The sequence below is a fragment of the Tasmannia lanceolata genome, unplaced genomic scaffold, assembly GCF_043159265.1.
Source record: "Tasmannia lanceolata isolate RefF3 unplaced genomic scaffold, GAP_Taslan_0.1 ptg000003l, whole genome shotgun sequence".
In the NCBI taxonomy this organism is placed as follows: Eukaryota; Viridiplantae; Streptophyta; class Magnoliopsida; order Canellales; family Winteraceae; genus Tasmannia; species Tasmannia lanceolata.
The window spans coordinates 11,400,385-11,420,607 of NW_027518680.1; the positions used below are offsets into that span (position 1 = coordinate 11,400,385).

Here is a 20,223-nt window from a genome sequence, read left to right on the forward strand (position 1 = left end):
GTAAAATGAAGAGAGTAGCGCCATTATAAAAATACAAATGGCAGTGCACATATCAGTCTCCTATGCATATTTTAAAAGTTTAGGAACATGGACCCTGACAACGATAAGAAGCCACTGTATTGAAAAGAATATATGCGGCCGTCCACACACTATTCACCACTATCAACACAATAGGCAGCCCACTGTAGAGCCTAACTACCTATAAATGCATCACCACCACACTAATTCCATTCATAAATCATAAATCCCGCATCTATTGCATTTTCTTTCGTACTCCTTTTTTCATTATCAAGCAAATAGAATGCTCCCACTTTCCTCTAGTTTGTTTCACAACCCATCATCTATGGCTCTGTGGTCTCTACTTGTCTGGTGTTGTTTCTCAGTTTTGATTCAGTTCACCTTAGCATCTAAGGCCAGGCATTTCAAATGGGAAGTGGGTTATGTCTACTGGTCGCCGGATTGTGTGGAGAACGTCATGATCGGAATCAATGGCCAATTTCCGGGGCCGACAATCCGCGCAAAATCCGGTGATACAATTGTTGTGGAGCTCACAAACAAGCTCCCCACTGAAGGGGTTGTCATTCACTGGCATGGCATCAGACAGGTAGTTTAGGATTAGATTAAACTCCCTCGCAAACTCTCCTCTCTCTCTCTCTCTCTCTCTCTCTCTCTCTCTCTCTTCAATTCACCTTTTGTGAAACAACCAATTACTCCAAAAGCTTAAGCTGTTACATGGTGTTATTTAATCATTTATACTTCAACAATCTCCCTCACGTGTGACCCCTCTTTTTGAGTTGGCATGGATTTTTAATTTCAAGGAGTTACTGGGTTCAACCTGCAGTGAGGCAAACGCTCCGAAAGCGTAAACTGTTAGAGATGGTTTTATTTAATCATTTATACTTCCTTTCAGTTTGGAACGCCATGGGCAGATGGAACTGCATCCATTTCTCAGTGTGCCATTAATCCAGATGAAAGCTTTGTTTACAGATTTAAGGTTGATAAGGTATTTAAATAGAAGTTTAAGCATTTGTAATATTCCTTGCTAGCAATTTTTGAGGTGAATGACTGCAAAGTGAAAAACCCATGTTGATTTTCCACCCCATTTCTTATTTTTCAGCCGGGAACTTACTTTTACCACGGCCATTACGGGATGCAAAGGTCTGCTGGACTCTATGGCTCTCTAGTTGTTGAGGTTGAGGACGGTGAGAAGGAGCCCTTCCATTATGATGGAGAAATCAACATGCTCTTGAGTGATTGGTGGCACCAAAGTATCTATGATCAGATGATCGGTCTCTCTTCCAACCCATTCCGCTGGATCGGAGAACCTCAGGTAAAATAAATACAATAGGACATAATAGAATACACTGAAATTCGGATTGAGTGAACAAGTCAAGGCTCTCTTTGGATACCCAAAAAAAAAATATTCTTATATGCAAATAATGGTTCTAGTAGTTCTAGGGGACTGATATCCGCACTACTATATTTTGATAATGGGACTCACTTTGCTTTACACTTTTCTAATTAGACGGTATAGCATCATACATATTTATCAATCACCTAGTTTTATTTCTATCCTTTTTAATTGCTTCTAATGTAGCCTTAGGCCCAGTTTGGTTTGGATTTTGAGAACTGATTAGGAGTCCGAAACTGATTATTGGACTTAAAATTAAGGGAAATGATACCCCCCCCCCCCCCCCCCCAACGTTTTCTGAGAGAATGGTTCACTGCTTGAGGATAAATTCACACCCTTTAAAGTTTTCTTTTGCCTTTAAAACTTAACTGTTAAAGGGGGGATTTTATCGTGAGAGGGGGGGGAATATCATTTCCCAAAATTAAATGCAATTTTGAGTCCAATAATCAGTTTTGGACTCATAATCAGTACTTAGAATCCAAAACAAACAGGGCCTTAATTAGCGTCGCATTTGTAAATGAGATTAACTTAAGATAATCTAATTTGGAAAAAAGAAGAAATTTTGTTTGTGCTGAAAGAAGCCCATGATTAGGATAACTTGCAAGACATCAATTCGGTGGTCAGGATCGTTCGATTGTCATTATTACTCACAATCTAGACTATCCATGAAATGTGCAATGTGTAAGGTTAGGATTAGATCTCCTATAATTTTCTGTAGTCTTCTTCATTTGCATCTCCATGTTATCAAATCCCATTACCAAACAAGGAATATGTGACAAGAAGAAACGAAGAAAGTGTGTTGAATTTTTCTTTTTGATTTTTTTTTTTGTTCTTGTTTGTTTGTTATGGTATGTTGCAGTCCATATTGATCAATGGGAGAGGGCAATACAACTGTTCATTCGCGGCTCATTTTAGCAATGGAACGAAATTGTGTGAGTTCAATAATAGTCAGTGCACCCCCAACATTTTCCATGTCCTTCCAAACAAGACATACAGGCTGAGAATCACCAGCACCACCGCTCTTGCCTCTCTCAACCTGGCCATTGGGGTAACAAATTCTATTCTCTTCACTTGGGAAAAGTTTAAAAATAAAGAGGAGGGGTGCCCATATAAATTGGTAAATTTATAATATGTGGAAATGATAGCAATACTCCCATATTTTAATAATGGCACTCATCTTTTTGTCATTTCTTTGTTAGAATTTTATAGGCTGTTACAAATTTACAATTCATAAAAACTATATGGGGGCAAATCAGAAAGTGGTTAACAGAGTGAGGATTGTCATTACATGAAAACTACATGGTGCTGCCTTTTGCTTGTTCTATAAAAAAGAAGCATACACTAATACAAAATAACAAGTGGCCTAGAAGGAACCATTCTCGAAAAGAGAGAATCAGATTCTTCTGATGGAATCGGCATAGCTTTGGAAAATCCAATTCTTCACCACCTTTACAACCTCTTAGATATCTCAACTTTTAAATTTTGGGGCCCACTTCATTTGATGTTCCAAACCATTCATTTTATGGGCCCCAACTTAAATAAACCATAACCAAAAATCATCTCCATAGGATGACACTCACCCTCTGATCTGTAGAGATTTCTATAATGTGCCGTTCATACACAGATTGAAGGGTTATGATCATCCAATGGAGATAATTTTGGAGGCCACAGATTACATGCATCAGGCCCAACAAATGAATGGTTTGGATCACTCTATGGAGTGGGCCAAACAATTGATAATACCACCCCTAAAGTGGGGCCCACTTCAATTATGCTCAAATGTTGTATATACTCAGCTTGTATATAACTGAAATAACTGCCATTGTCATCTCCTCAGCATCACAAGATGGTGGTAGTAGAAGCCGACGGAAACTACGTCGAACCAGTTGCCGTCGACGACCTCGACATTTACTCCGGCGAGACCTACTCAGTTCTCATCACGACCAACCAGAATCCGGCGACAAACTACTGGGTCTCAGTAAGTGTAAGAGGAAGGCTTCCCAAAACCCCACCAGGTCTCACCATCTTAAACTATCTTCCCATGTCCCCATCAAATCTCCCACTCTCTCCTCCTCCCATCTCTCCTCCATGGAATGACTACAACCACAGCAAATCCTTCTCGACCAAAATCCTCGCTCGACAAGGCTCTCCCAAGCCTCCTACGAATCCCAACCGTCGGATCTCCATCCTCAATACACAAAACAAGATCAATGGCTACACCAAATGGTCAATCAACAACATCTCCTTAGTCTTACCAGCTACTCCCTACTTGGGTTCCCTCAAATACCGCCTGAAAAATGCGTTTGACATGCGAAAGCCGCCGGAAAACTTCCCCAAGGAGTATGATGTGATGAAGCCGCCAGTGAACCCAAATTCAACAGAAAGTAGTAATATTTACATGCTTGAATTTAACAGCACAGTGGACTTGATTCTTCAGAATGCAAATGCGTTGGCGGAGAATGTGAGTGAAATTCACCCTTGGCATTTGCATGGGCACGATTTTTGGGTGTTGGGTTATGGAGAAGGGAAGTTTTCAGAGGAAAAGGATGTGAAGAAATTGAACTTGAGGAATCCGCCGTTGAGGAATACAGTGGTGATCTTCCCCTATGGATGGACGGCAATTAGGTTTGTGGCGGATAATCCAGGAGTTTGGGCTTTCCATTGTCACATAGAGCCACATTTGCATATGGGTATGGGGGCAGTCATGGCAGAAGGGATCGAGTTCGTCGGCAAAATACCCAACGAGGCTTTGGGTTGTGGGATAACAGGAAAGATGTTGATGAACGGTCGCATTCCATGAAACTAGTAGCATTTTTTTTTTCTTGTTTCTTCTTCTTTATGTTACTCTATACTTCATGTATTATTGAAGCTCAGAGATACAAAATGAAACTTCATTGTTCGGCATCTTGGGCTAGCCTTCCCTTAGAAGATATTGTTAAAATATCATCAGTTTCTAATGAAATGGATGTAGCTGTGGTTTGCTGGAAACATAGTCTTCTACATGATCCAGTAAAGCCATTTAAAAGTGATAATTTAATCAAGTAATATGTCATATCTCTGTTGGGTCTATGTGTCGTGTTTCTTGTACAAATAGGACTGACTTCAACAGTTTTCCATTCAGGAATAACAAATTAACAGGAGAAAGTTTTACAAGGTTTTGGGAAAATGTAAGTTGCCTCTTGAGCATCCTATAGAGAGAGAGAGAGAGAGAGAGAGAGGGGCCCTGTGAATTTCAGATTGTGGCCACCGATTGCTAGCCCCAAACCTATTATTGGGCTCAAAATCATGTTTAATTTTGAGCCCAATAATCGGTTTGGGACTAGCAATCGGTTATCACAACCTAAAACCAACAGGGACTTAGGTTTTAGGTTTCGACCATTAGGATGGCTTAGGTGTAGTTGAGATATAGGGTCTTAGTTGAGAAGAAAAGGGAACGAACAGGTTGCCATTTCCAGAATTCCAGGTTTCGTGTTAATCCATGGTAATCCTTATCTATTTGTATTTCTCAGAGTGGAAGATCGTTAATGGTATCAAATAAATTGAAAGGAACGGAGCCTGTTATCCCAGGAATGTGGCCGTTCATCAACATCTTTCCTGTTATCCCAGAACCCAAAGCCTGGCTTTGGGCAGGCTTTGGGTTGTGGGATAACAGGAAAGATGTTGAAGATCGTTAATGGTATCAAATAAATTGACATGCCCTTAATGGTATCAAATAAATTGAACACAAGTGAGGCTCCTGCAATGACCCCCCCTTCCTTTCATCTCTTTCTTACACAATCCCTCAATTCTTCACTGTCACACCTTCTGGGTTTCAATTTTACATGTTTCAGTCCGGCATAATGAGGAAACAATCTGAGACAGTTAGTTATAGAGGGAGATTCTACGAATGTGGTTGCATGGGCGAATAATGAATCTCCTGGACCATGGAAACTTCACAAAATTATTGCGGAAACTCAGGATTTGGTCTGCAAGCTTGGTCCCCAAATTCACCATAGAAGGCGGTCGGCAAATAAACTTACTAATCGATTGGCAAAAGAGGGTGTCCTCTTGGAGTCGATCGCTATAATCATACCCGACTCTCATTCCGAGGGCGCAAATGGGTAGTTTGGAAGTAGCGGGTTGCTTTTTGTTTGTTTTTGTACTCCTGATGTTATGTTTCACTTGAAGGCATCTTGTCCCCTGCTTGTGACATTCATCATTAACAATATAGTCAAATTTTTTTATTTTTTTTTAAAAAGTCAGGCATAATGAGCTTCTAGTGACCCAAAAAACATATGCTTCGGTGTCCAATAAACTCAGATATTTAATTTTCAGTCCAGAAGCACATCAGAATGAATTTCGTTAGTTGGACTAAAAATACACGCAATCCTTTATATTTGACTTAACTTCACCTACTTTTTCTCAAAACACCAGAATACACACATGCAGGCATGTGCACAATACACACAAACAGAGACACACAAACAGAGAGAGAGAGAGAGAGAGAGAGAGAGAGAGAGAAGGGTGTATAATAAGCTGCTTCAGAGAAATTATTCTATTGAAAAATACAGTTCACAACAGCAGTGTATTAAAGCAAACTACCAAAAAATTGAAATGAAGATACAAGCCATGTCCTACATTAGCTCTTCTACGAAATGACCAAAGTTTTGGAGAAGTAGAGAGTATAGAGGCCACCTCCCAGTGTCGATCATAAGGTTATCCAGCTAAAAAGCCCAAGAGGTAAAGTGTGCTCCATTCTATACTCCTCTACTGTTATCACCCAGATGCCAGGATTTTTTTTCCGATCAGTCAATCTTCACAGAGGAGTAGATCTTGCGAACGAACCAGAAGCAGGCATAGAAGCCGATTGTCCCCGTCAACACAAAGAATGCATATGATACGATCGACATATACCCAAAGTATAGGATGCCAGAAACCAACTTAGTTATCTCCAATTTGGTGAAGAAATAGAAGACGGCATAAAGAAAGAGGTAGAATGCAGAGGAGCCTGCGGTCAGGTAAGCCCTCCACCACCAATGGTAATCTTCGCTGCACAACTGGAAGTAACACAGCACGATTGTTATCTCAGCACAAGTGATGAGAAGGATAACAAAGACGATGAAGAGAAAGCCAAAGATGTAGTAGAACTGGTTCAGCCATATGGAGGTCAAGATGAAGAAGAGCTCTATGAAGACGGCACCAAATGGGAGTATGCCTCCAATGAGAATAGAGAAGATTGGTTGCATATACCAAGCCTGTTCTGGTATTTGCCTCGGGATCTTGTTGGTCTTTACTGGATCTTCCATGGCAGGTTTCTTGAAGCCCAAGTAACTACCGACAAAAACCAATGGCACTGATATGCCGAACCACAAGAAAACAAGTGCAAACATGGTCCCAAAGGGGACTGCGCCGGAAGATTTCTCCCCCCATATAAGTGCATTCAACACGAAGAAGATTGAGAAGACAATTGCAGGGAACATGAATGCTGTTTTCAAAGTATTCATCTTCCACTCTGTGCCTTTGAACATCTTATACAAACGTGCTGAAGAATAGCCTGCGAATAACCCCATGAAGACCCATAAGAGAACCATGGCAGTCATTAAACCCCCACGATTTGAAGGCGAGAGGAAGCCCAGCAATGCAAATATCATGGTGACCAGTGCCATCCCAAAAAACTGGACTCCCGTGCCAACATAAACACAGAGCAAACTGGAATTAATGGGTGGCCTGAAAACATCCCCGTGTACAAGTTTCCACCCCGTTTCTTCCTGGGCTTCATCCTGGGTCTCCAGTTGATTGTAGTTGGCTATATCTTTGTATAGAGTTCTCATCATAATCATAGCCACCATCCCAGAAAGAAATAGGACAATCATTAGGGAGTTGATAATGGAAAACCAGTGGATCTGATCATCATTCATGAGGAGGTATGTGTCCCAACGAGAAGCCCATTTGACTTCACTAGCCTGCAGAAAGGGATCAAAGTAAGAAGCAGAAATTTTGGGATGGGAGGAAAGGGAAGCCACCTTTAGAAGTCAGTACCTTGAAGGAAACATCATATGTGAATATGACCTCTTTATCTGTGTCCACTTCCTGAGGAACAGTACTGCCTTGAATTATATTCTTGGTGCATGTTAACAACTGAGGGTTCTTCTCATCCCAAGGCTGCTTATACTCATGATTTATACTGTTCTCCAATAGCCAAAATGAGAATTTGAACAAACGAAGCTATTCATTTCAAACTCTAGGAAACTGAGGAATAAAAATGTAAATAGAAAAGAATAAAATTGGAAGAAGCATTAACACCAGCCTGGGGCCACATACAACTCAGGTATAATGCCAGTAAACTACTAGGAATCCACTAAAAGTAGACAGCTGGATAGAGAACAAAAAACCACACAAATAATTCAGTTGATTTTCACAAAACAAACAACGCTAAATAGAGATAAATTGGAAATATATTTTATCAAACATGAACAAAGTAAGGTAAAACCTACGCAGGTGCTCTCCAAATGGGACACCGCATTTTCATGGAGTGTCTATTCAGCAATATAATCAGTAATGAGTGAAGGAGATTCTAACAGAGATCATTTGTAGGCCAAAAGACAATCAGTTGGACCTTTGCATCTTGCACCAATAATATTGGAGATCATTTATTGTTGCTATGTGATTAAACCCATCTGGCGCATCACCCAAGAACTATAGAGTGTAAATGAACAGGCGGCTCATTTGGCAAAAGGAGCAAAATGGTGATCAGTGATATTTTTCCAATAGGCTAACTCTCTTTTAGCCATTTTATTTTTCGACATCTCATCCTCCCTTTTTTGTACTTTTACTAGCTTTTTTAAATGATAACAGAACTTTATTAACATAATGAAATTATTGTCTTACAGAGCGAACAAGCTGAACTATTGGGGACAAGGTGTCCCTTGAGAGTTCAGAAACAATAAAAATGACACAACAGTCCAAGAAGGAACAAATTTCAAAATTCCCTAGCATGAACTCCACCATTCAAGCCTTTCAACTTGAACAGACTCTATAATGGGATGGAGTTGCTGACAACTGGCTTCTCCCTATCTACCCCTTCTTTTGCCAGTTGGTCCTCTAGCTTATTTGACGACCTAAATTCTGATGAATTTCTGGATTAAGTTTGAAACATAAATCCAAGATTTCAGTATTAAATCCCTTAAGTTGGAAGTGTTTTAAATGTGCCACACACCTTTCTTACGAAAATATATAGTTTTAAGGGAAATTCAGTCATTGTATTGTTATTTCACTTAAGTTAGCTAGTGACCACAAGGGCCCCACGTGACATCATATAACTTAAGAAACAAAGATAGCCCACATTGCAACAAAAGGAGACCCAATATTGTTTAGTTTTAAGAGACCTTGTAATAAGGTGTCGAGAGTCCATATTTTAGACCAATAATTGCCCATAAGTTAGTCAAAGTTTTAGCCCAGTCCAACTTTTATGCCTTAAAGTTGGAGTAAAAGAAGACTTCTACTAGCACCCACCCACAACTTCATAGGTTCTGCTTTTGTCTATAAATATGTAAGGCATATGGCCCTTTATGGATATTGAATACAAATGAAGACTGCTGGTTTGCTTGGGCATGATGCCTTTGTTTGGAGTCTAATGCTCTGCTCTAGGTGTGACTTCTAAGAACCCTGAAATGATTCCAGGTTCTTTCTTCGATTCTTTACTTCGAGTTATGTTCCTTATTATTTCTTCTCCTTTCCATTTATTCTTTCCTCTTCTCTCTTTAATTTCCAACTCTCAGAACTTTTTCCATTACAAACCTTGATCTAAGGTGTTTTTTTTTTTTTGGCCTAAAGAAACCAGTCCCATACCTCACCCTAGCTGACCAACTTCCCCATCCATTTCACCCTTCCACCCATCCAAGAACCCTACATTTAAAACTGTAGATCACTTTCCTATACCCAGATGTACCCTAACCTCACTAGCAGACCCACGACAGTTCAAAACCCTTAAAAATTGCAACTTGAAACCACCGGTCTTCACATACCCTTCTTGATACAGGAAGGGTGCGGAAAGATCATTATACAGGCAGCAGCTCTGATAGAAAGTTGATGCAGGAGGAATTTATGGAAAGGCCGTTAGGGGTGAAAATGGATGGCAGAAAATTAGGGTTTTGGATCCTAAATTATGTGATTAGATTGGAAAAATATTTCTACTAGGTTTAGGGTAGGTATAAAATGATGCAGATGTATGTCAAGAATGCGCAGATGTATAGCAGGTAGGTGCAGACGTATGCTAGGAAGGTGCAACAAGGGTTTTTGGTGAGACTAAGGGGCGCAAGAATCAAGAATAAGATATAGAGATCAATAAATGAAAATAAAGAGGATTAAAGCGAGAGATTAAAGAGAAAGATCAGATAAAAGAAACATATGCATAGAGAGAGAGAGATAACCCATAGGGTCTTCTCCGGGGTAAGGGTTCACTTCATCCAAGCTCTTCTGTGTTCTCAAAAATGGCAAAGGTCTTTACATACATTTATAGACAAAATAAATCTTCTGCTAATAAAAATTGGACTTCTAATCTAACTTGAACTCCTACTTCTAACAAGATTGGACTAGGTGTAAGTAATCCACCAATGCTAATAAGACCCAAAAAACCAATCCAACACAAATTAGAACTCCTAACACAACTTAAATGGAAAATATCTACAAATCAGAGCTCAAACTTACTATTTTTAGTAAACCCTAACTTACTGTTTTAGTATAAATCTACTGTATTTAGTGAATACAAGCTTACTATAATTAGTAATTTTGATAAGCATCCCCAAAGAACTGCACACCCCCCCCCCCTCTCGCTAATTGACATTGGCAACTCTACTATAACTTAACACACTTAGAAATACGGGGCCTAGGATGGTCTGCACCTCAAAAGTACTTTAATGCCCCCTAACCCCTCTTAATTGCCATCGACACCTCTTCTATAACTTCAGACACTTAAAAATATGGTGCCTAGGATGGTCCCCATCACTTCTCCTTAGCGTATCGACAAACATAGACTTCCTTTTACTACCCAAAACTTATACCAATTCACGAATTCACCCAAGAACCCAACATGACAGCTTTCACTTACATGCAATTAGCCGTAAACCCTTACATTTTAGTTTGGATTTCATGAATTTAAGATTTTGACATCGTCTGACATCAGTTAGCCGATAAACCAGCTTCAACCCACCAAAACCTTAGCTTATCTATCAAAGAGGGTTCCTCTAGAGACGCAAGCTCGAAGCGGAAGGGAACCCACAATCCCAGGTTAGGATTGAGGAGGGCCCTGAGGTCCACAACTGATTTGGAAAGAGCAATGAGGATAGCACCTGAAAAGGCTGCATTCCATCTGGGCAAGAGAAGAAAGGGATCAATCGTTCCTATCCCATGTAAACGTGCCCCTATTAACGGAGGATCAACTAGGCTATGTTTGGTTGCGCAGGGGTTGCTCGAAGAGTAGTGGAATAAGAAGTCAAAAGGGAGGAAACAAGCATTTGATTTGTCTGGAATTATCTTGGGTGTGTTAGGTAGCACAAAAACTCAGCAGCTGTCGGAATTTGGCTTGGATTTGAAATGCCATTCCATGTTTGATTGCCAAAATAGCATTGGACTCCCCTTTGACTCCCTTGGATGTCTCCCATGTAATAATTGCATGGCTGTTGAGGTGGATTCCTTGTCCCCTCCTTATGACTTTTAAACCAAATTCTTCTGAAAGCAAGGAATTTTACTTGAATTTTCTAAAGAATGATACTCTCTTTCTCTCTCTTCTCCCTCTCTCTCTCTCTTCTCTCCCTATATTGGTCATTATTTCTCTCTCTTCCCTCTCTCTTCTCTCCCTATATTGGTAATGACACCCACTACTTATTTTCCTACTCTCCAAGTATATGTCGCGCAACCAAACACCACTTACACTACTTATTCTCCTACTCTCCCAGTATATGCCGCGCAACCAAACAACACTTACACTATTCTCCAAGGTAATTCCAGACAAATCAAATGCTTATCTCCTCCCTTTTGACTTCGTATTCCACTACTCTCCGAGCCACCCCCACACAACCAAACATAGCCTTATTCGAGAATGGTGTAATTTGGTTGCAGGTCATATACTAGGAGAGTAGGAGAATAAGTGGGGGTGTCATTACCAATATAGGGAGAGAAGAGAGAGAGAGAGAGAGTCGTTCCCTAGAAAATTCACAAAAAATTCCTTGTTTTTTTAAGAATTTGGTTTAAAAGTCATAAGGAAGGGACAAGGAATCCACCTCAGCAGACATGCAATTATTGCATGGAAGACATCAAAGGGAGTCAAAGGGGAGTCCAATGTTATTTTGGCAACCAAACGTGGAATGGCATTCCAAGTTCAAGCAAAATTCCAACGGTTGCCGAGCTTTTGTGCAACCAAGCACACCTTAATGCATATCTTCCCACAAACTCCGAGAAGGCAATCACACCATGGGAAATTAAAGAGCACCCAACTCTATCCCCCAAAAAGTATGTGACGTTGAAATTCCCAACACCCAAAGCCAACCCCAAAGCCAATGCACCAATGAATAGACCAACTACCCTGAATTTGGTCGAGTGTAAGTCCACATATAGTCTCAGAGGGAACCAACAGCAGGCCCATACATAGCAAAACAAAAGGCCCAATGTGAGTTCACCCTTCTCAATCTTACCGAAACCCAGTAGAAGTTTATGCACCAAGGGAACATCCAATACCTAAATATCAAAATTGACCTTTGATTTGCATCACTTGCATAGAGGAGATGGAGGGTTTATTCTTCAACAAAACCTCGTCTCCCATTTCCGTTGGCTAGTGGTTGTAGCCATAAATGCTGTTTCGCACTCCCTTCATATTGGTCAAAGGAGTTGTAGACACACACCACTAGGGTGGGTGTTGGGCCACACACATCATCCAATAGCCCGCGAAAGGCAAGGTGCATACCCACTAAGGCGGGTGGATATTGGGCCACTAAGGTGAAGAGAGAGACACACACACACACACACTCATACCCACTAGCGTGGGTGGTGGGCCACACACATCATCCAATAGCCCGTGAAAGGCAAGGTCCATGGCCACACGACAAACAAGAGGGTCAATGGTACGAAACAGGCCCCACGCAAACTGTAAAACATCTGTTTCCTAAGAAACCCAATGCTTGCCAGAAACTGAATGTCCATTGGGTCCAACCCCTTAGTTATCAATAAAAAGATAGGGGAAAAGTCTCATCAGCGTTGATAAGGGAGACAGGTGTCTCAGCTCCATGCATCAACAACAGCCTCACCATTGCCACACCCACCCTGCTATTCAAACTCAAAAAATCCTGCCTTGAATCATCGTTACCACCTTGGTGACATGTGGCAAAAGTCACCAATGACCTAGTCCGCCCACATGTATCGAATTCTCCTAGGCGGATCCCAATGCTTGGACCCGCTAGCAAAGATGCTCAGAGGTGTGGTGTTCTGAAAAGTCCCCGAAACACACATGGATCATGTTGACGAGAGGGGCTTGTCTATCTATTTGAGCCCCGTCGTAGATACCAAGGCGCACATCTTCTTCTCTGTATCTCCTTCCAACGTTCCCCTAGGCCGAAAGTAGCAGGGATCCCACACGACCAGCAACTTCAGACAAAAGCCTCAGTTGAATACCCATCAGCCCAACGAGGCATCCAAATATCCCTCTTAGCAATGACCCAACAGACAAATGACCTACCAAGATTGGAAGGGTGAGTTCTCAACGGAAGTATCAAAAAACTCTCAAGCATATCCTTCCAACTTCAAAGCCAAACCCGACATTGCAGTCCATCAAGAGATATGACTTCCTCGATTCGGCCGTCGATCTCAGGGAATGAATCCGATACCCATGCACGACCAACTCCTCTAATCTCCTACCACACACCTCTTGAGATTTAACTCTGCAATTGTAACTCCACTCAACCAGCTCAGAGAATGGGCAACCATGTTTATGCTACAACAACCGGATGACATCCTTCCAGCAAATTTCGTCAAGAAGAATATAACTACCACTTTTTCCCTTATTTGATGAATATGAATGTTTCATTTTAGCCCACGGGTTCTCACAAACCAGTCTTCCAGAGCCTTAATAGCATGGTTTTAAATTTCGACCGAAATCGACCGACACCGAAATGCATCAAAACCGAAAAGGTCATTTATTTCGGAATTTTGGTCAAATTTCGGAATTTTGGTCGAAATTTCGGTTTTTCCGAGATTTGACCCAAAAAATATGTTTTTTTAATATTAATTTAATATTTCACCGAAATTTCGGCCAAAATTTAATATTGAATAAAATATTAGTTTCGGGTCAAGTACCAGATTTTGACCGAAATTTCAAAATTTCGGTCGAAATTTCAAATTTTCACGGTCCGAAACCGGTACCGAAACCGAAATTTAAACCTTGCTTAATAGTTGATGACCATATGATCGCTGAAATTCCCCAAAGACTATTCAAGAAGTGTCAAACTGTCTTGAGCTCCAAAACAGCTCCTCGAGCAGCAACATCTTCATCCATTCTCTGCAAAAACAAACGAGGGCTAACGGTTATGGATTTCTTCATATTACGGGCGAGATGGAGTTCCACTCGAGGGTTTCCCTTGGGGATCAGAGGTGTCTCCGATTGTAGTCTTCTAGAGTCGCCAGTGGGTTTTCCTTGGGGAGAGGAGGTGTCTCCAATTGTAGTCTTCTAGTGTCACCATCAACCACAAAAACTCCCATATGGACATCGTTTTCTTTTTCTTATTTTGAATAGAAAGATTTAGCTCGCATAGGGACATTGTGGTCCAAACTGGACCAAATCTTGTTGCGCCGTCTACATGCTATCCTCCTTCGAAAGTTTAGAAATCTGCATTTACTGCAAATCAAGTTGCCTAACTCACATTGTAGCCTTTTTCATCCACCTCAAAAACCTCTTGCCTTCTTTGTTCCTTTACACTTCCCATCACCCATTAACATAGCCGTCCTCACCATTCAAAAAAAAAAAACACCGCCGTCCTCCATCTGCGCAAGACTCGGAACTGCTTGTCTAGGATTGAGCCTTAGTTGAAGGATCTCCACCACCAATCTATGCCGACTTTAGTCAACGCCATAGGCACTTTTTATATTTCTCTTTTTATTATTGTAGTAGAGTAGAAAATATGAAAACCAACAAACTAACAAGACAATAAGAATTTAGCTTAACAAGAACAAAATAAAAACAACTGAAAGATAATAGACAAGCAAAAGCACACCTGTGGGGTGTAACCTCAAAGCCAACAATACGAGCAGCATCAGTCTCAATATCTTTATGATACATTACTTTGAAGCTCATGTGGTTATTGATAAAATATCTATCATCTTTGCTCTGCACAAGCAAGCACACGTGAACATGAAATGAAACTACTAGTAGTAAACCATTGAACAAGCATCCAGTTCAACTTACTCCGGTGTAGGTTCCTTTGAAACCAACACGAAAACCATGTTCGTAACTTGTCGACTGACTTCCGTCTCTCCTCTGGCTAAGAACTGCAACAGGAAGATTATCCAAAATCCTGTATAGTACATCAAACAGATTTAAGTGAAGTGGAAGGAACCACATAGAACAATCACTCTTAAGGGGGACAAAAAAATTAAAGAAAAATCTAATGACGCAATATTGCTCCAGCAATCATTCATATATATCCAAAATCCTGTATTTTATATCTAACAGATCTAAGTGAAGTGGAAGGAATCACATAGAACAATCACTCGTAATAGGGAGTAAGAGGAGAAAGAGGTATTTCATAATTGTAAAACTTAAACAATCACCACAGCCATACAAAACAAATCATTTACTTCAGAGTAAATGAACAGGTAAAACATAAACTAGGCTACTTACATGTTAACCCGATATTCATCATCAATTTTCTCCTTAAAATTCTTCGCAGATTCAGAATCAAGCTTTTTTAGACAAGCCACCTTGCATGACTGCTCTTCTCTCATCCGAAACTGGGATACATTTCATCCAATTTAAGCATGAAAAAATGGTATATTGAGGTAAAGAAAACAGTAAAAACCCCCCGAGTCACAGGTACAAAACTTCTTTCTCTTTTTGATCAATTTCAATGAGCAGAATTGATTGATAGAATGAAAACTGTGAGGACTCACTGTGTAAATGGAGTTCTCTATACGGTCACCTCGAAGAACCTCTCCTAAATTCTCAGCACTGTTCATGATTTTGTCAGGCTTACAATAATCCAAGAAATAGTAATCATATGGAAGTTGTGTCCTTGTGGATGAGAGTTTGTTAACTTTCACTGAAAGTTCATCGCCCTGGGTGGAAAAGAGAAACTTGCCATGAGCAAGAACAATACTTGAAAGAGACTGTTGAAAACCAAAATATAATGAAGGAATTCGCCACTAAACTTCCCAGGTAAATGAGTATAAGAAATTAGAATATGGATGTCGAGCAGGAAATATGACATTCTAAAATATAATGCAGGTTTAAAAAAATGTTCCTGTTCCGGTGTAGTAAACTATGGTGTGAGGAAAAGCTTCATGGACTGACCAAAATATCCAGGATGAACATTTATGATTTATCCATTCATACCTTATTGCATTTCCTACAGGCATTACCCTGCACATTTCATTTCTAACTTTCCCTAAAAGCCTACAACCGACATCTTCAACCATAGAGACAGGTTCAAGTACTGTAGCCATGGTTCAACAACCCAACCCAAAGCATAATGTACTGTGTTTCAGTAATCGAACAGAACCAGTAACATACATAGTGTATGTAACATTAAGAATTGGAGCCAAAGATTATGACAAGGGGCACCAAAACCTACTTGTCTCAGGATATGCTAAGTTTCACGCAAAGGAATCAGGAGTCGTTCCTAAAATGCAGAAAAATAAAATACTAAAATGAGAATAAATAGAAAGAAGTAGGTGCGATATAAGATCATAAGCAGTCGCCAACTTGTTCTATAATCTATACAGCATAATAAGTCAACTATTTCAATACAATATTTATCATCCAGGACATAGAATAACAAATTGCATGTAATGATTGGCTATGATGACATTAATGATGGATAACCCATGAAGTAGAAAGAAACATCAACAGTTCTACACATACTAGATACAATCAGACAACCAATCAATCATGCATAACTACAATACAAGATAAGAGTTGCACTTGCACATGAAACATAAAATTAATTAATGAAAACTCAAAAAAAGTTGAATTGAAAGGAAAAACAAAATAGGAAATAAAAAAGAGTAAAAGATATGAAACAAATAAAAACATTAGTACTCTACCACTAATCAGAACATAGAACAGAGTTTCCCAAAAGGAACATCAACTCCAAACTAATCAGAACAGAGTTTCCCAATAGTCAACTCCAAACTTGATACCCCTCTAGGTAGAGATATGACACGTCATTGACTTATCTCGAGATATACAAAAAGGAACATCAAACCTGTAACCAACTCTAAAATCTCATATATAATGTAGGTTTTTCCTCCACATCCAATCAAGCAACCAGAAAGGTTGCCCTCATTACAACCTTACTGGAGAAACTGCTCTGAAAATTCCAAATACCAGTGAGGGGTTCAAGAAATTTAAGAGATTATCCTCACACTAAAAGAAAGATATTCAACCGCGAGTAACATTTTCAAGGCAAAATTATCTTCCCATCCAATGAAAGGAAGAATGAAAGCTGGTACGGATATTCAAGGAAATTGGTCCTCTTACAAAAATAAAAAATGAAAAGAAATGGAAATAGGAAGTTACAATTGCAGAAATTTCTGTTAGGCATTTTCTGGCTATCTCTGAAGCTAGACAATTCACGGTTAAGCAGTAGTTCCCGAAGCAAGTACTCACTCAACTTACAAGCTTTTCAAACATTTTTTATGATTTGTACAGCTGCACACAGTGGCTGAGTTCAATGAATTTGCTGAACAACATAGGCTTTTCAGACGTCCAAACCATCAGTGTTTCAAAATGCGTATGCAGGGCAAAACACGGCCAAAGAAAATCCCATTCAACTCGGCACAATGCAGTAGAGTACACGGTTGATGCGATCATAATTCAGGAGAGTCAAAGGAGTTTTTATTGACACTGTAGGACAAAACACGGAATGAGGCGGCAAAACGCAGAATGGGGCCAAAGTAAAAGGGAGTCGACTCGGGAGAGTCCACGATGACGCGGTGGAGTTTTAAAACCATGAAACAAATAAGAGCTTATTCTAACGTTGCTACACATCTTCTAGCAACCTCTAAGGCACTGTTTGGTTGCACAAAAGCTGTGATGGCTTAGGGTTTTGCTTGGCCTTTGGGTGGCATGTCAGCAAAACCCCTTGTTTGATGGTTAATATAGTAATGAAATCCTAGGAGACTATTAGTACTAGGAATGTCTTCTGGTTGTCTCTCGCTTGTCGGTTGTTGTGTCATGCTTCTCTCCTCCCAAGCAAAAATCCACAAAAAGAGAGTTTTTTACATGGATTTCTTGGGAATGATGCGTTTTCTCTCTTTCTTTCTTTTCTTTCTCTCTCTATTGGTAGCAACACCTCCTACCACTACTCTACTCCATTGACAACCAAACACTACTACACAGCACTATTCTACGAGGTAATTCAAGGGATTTCCAAGGCTTATCTCCTCCCTGTTGACTACTTACGCCACTACTCTACAAGGTAACTACCTGCAACCAAACAGAGCCTAAATCAACCAAGTAGCAACATAATAAAACTGAAAAGTCCAAATCTAGTCCCGAATAAAATGCGCATCAAATCACATGTTACCAAGCTGAACATGCGTCCCTGCAGCATTTAACCAAAAAATTCGAGCAAGTTATAAGCCCTAGAACTAAGCAAACATGCAAGAAACTTCCATAAAACACTGAATCTAATCCAATCTTTCATTTGCACAGAGAAATTTTCAAACCCTAATGCAAGACCAAACCCCTACACAGGTCCAAATTCTAGATCCGATTCGCAAACATAATCTAACATCGAATCAGAAAAACGAATCTCACGAGAGATCTACAATCTAATACGAAATAAATCCAGAAATTAACATTCGGAAGCCAGATCCAACATAGAAAGAGAGCAAGAAGAGTCAAGAACTCAGATCCAAAAACCCTAGATCTAACAAATTCATTTAAATCAAGATTCGTTAACGGTAACAAACTGAAAAAATAATTTTATGAATAGAAGAAGGGGGTGGGGGAGACAAAAACATACAGTTTGAAAATCACGAGGAGCGACGCCGGGAAGGTAAAAGGGGTGTGCAGAAGGGAGAATGAGGAGGGCGAAAAGGAGGGTGCCGGCGATTCGAAATGCGCTGCCCATCTCCGACGAGTCGACTGGGAAATTAAGGAAATGGGATCGATCGAGCGGAGAGAGCGAGATGAAATGAGATTTGGGGTGTTTTGTTTCAACTTTTCAACTTTTCAACTTTATGGAAATTCAAGAGGGTACGATAGAGTTTGGCGTCCGGTCCTACTATTCTTATTTTTTTTACTATCGAGAGGGTGTAAAGTCGATTTTATTTTGGTTGGGTTTTGTCTAGGGGGTGCAACTTGGGTCGGGCTCAACCCAATTTTGACTCGGGTTAGGTTGGCATTTCCTCGGGGTCCTCTAATTTTATCATGATTTTCTTTAGGTTATGTTTTTTCTTGTATTTTTCTGTTTGGCACTATGTTAACCCCAATTTGGGATTAGATGGGTCGGGTTAGGGTTGAGAGATTTAGAAGCAGGTTGGGTTAGGGTTGACCATCCTCAACCTAAGGCTCAGGTTGGGTGGCTCGGGTTGGGTCGGATTAGGGTTGGCGGGTTTGGCTAGGATTGGCCTCAGCCTGACCGAATTGCACACCTAGCTTTTTCCCCTTTTTTTTAGGAAAGGATATATTCATCCATTTTTCTTCCCAGGGCCACCCCTTTGTAGTGTAAAAGAGTAGTCATAAATACATTTGAGGGGGGGCCGGGCAGGGAAGAAAATGGGGCAAATATATCACTTCCCTTTTTTTGGTAGGGAAACTTGGATTGAAACTACAACCTCAACGCTGAGGTATAGAGCTTCACCAATTGAGCTATAAATAGAAAGCTTTTGGGTCCCACAAGAGGACACTAAGTGAAATTAAGACCGTTAATCTTGTAGAACATCATGAGGCCACTTGGTCTTGGTCGCCTGAACTACAGTTCCATACTTAAGATAGAAGTCTACATAAAGTATCAATGGCTTAGGAGATCGATAAGGGCTTAGATCATTGGATCAAGGTTTTTTTAATGGCATTTGAAAAGATTTATGATGATCATTAGATCAACGGAAACCTGTTCTTCACATAATCTCTTAGATATGAGGAGCACCTGTAACTAGACACCCTACTAGAAAAAAAATCATTTAAAAAAAAATCAAAAAATCATTTAGATCAACGGCTTTGATCACCTAATGTGAGCAAAAAATGCCGCCCAATAAGTGTCGTTTGGAGGTTATATGGATTCTGGCCATAAATGCCAGTTATAGAGCTAGAGCTTAAGTGAGAGGCGCGGGGGGGAGGACAATTTGATGAAGTGGAGTAAGAGAAAGAGAGAGGAATGTTGAGGGGTTCCACGTGAAAGCAAATATCCCACATTGGATGAGTGGAAGGATGTGGATGGGCTTATAAGGATTTGGGCTCCCTCCCCTTAACGGCTTACTTTTGAGGGCGAGTTCTAACCGGGTCCCAACCAGGAACAGTGTGTTGGTAATTTCTTTAAGAAGTTGGCAGCTTGGTAGTTTTGTGAAAAAGTTAGGACCGGGAGTGATGTATCCAAAACAAAACAAAAATTGGGTATGAAAATTGAGAT

The 20,223-nt window shown here is 40.3% G+C and overlaps 2 protein-coding genes across 3 annotated transcripts; one reads left to right on the forward strand and one right to left on the reverse strand.

Moving 5' to 3' along the window:
- Positions 1–245: 245 nt before the first annotated feature.
- LOC143851021 (L-ascorbate oxidase-like) lies at positions 246–4,315 on the forward strand. Of its 2 annotated transcripts, none has more exons than XM_077360346.1 (5): positions 246–604; positions 911–1,003; positions 1,118–1,330; positions 2,271–2,459; positions 3,249–4,315. In XM_077360346.1, the coding sequence occupies exons 1-5, from the start codon at positions 302–304 to the stop codon at positions 4,209–4,211; spliced, it is 1,761 nt and encodes a 586-aa protein (XP_077216461.1). In that variant the 5' UTR covers positions 246–301; the 3' UTR covers positions 4,212–4,315. The 2 variants fall into 2 exon arrangements, with proteins under 2 accessions (XP_077216461.1, XP_077216467.1); XM_077360352.1 differs by having other exon boundaries at positions 911–994.
- Positions 4,316–5,917: 1,602 nt separating this feature from the next.
- LOC143851033 (transmembrane 9 superfamily member 7) lies at positions 5,918–18,825 on the reverse strand. The gene is made up of 7 exons (XM_077360361.1): positions 18,619–18,825; positions 15,542–15,706; positions 15,273–15,382; positions 14,838–14,946; positions 14,647–14,759; positions 7,430–7,574; positions 5,918–7,353 (listed from the first exon to the last, which is right to left on the reverse strand). Exons 1-7 carry the CDS (start codon positions 18,724–18,726, stop codon positions 6,196–6,198), a joined length of 1,908 nt encoding a protein of 635 aa, XP_077216476.1. The 5' UTR covers positions 18,727–18,825; the 3' UTR covers positions 5,918–6,195.
- Between the last annotated feature and the right edge of the window lie 1,398 nt (positions 18,826–20,223).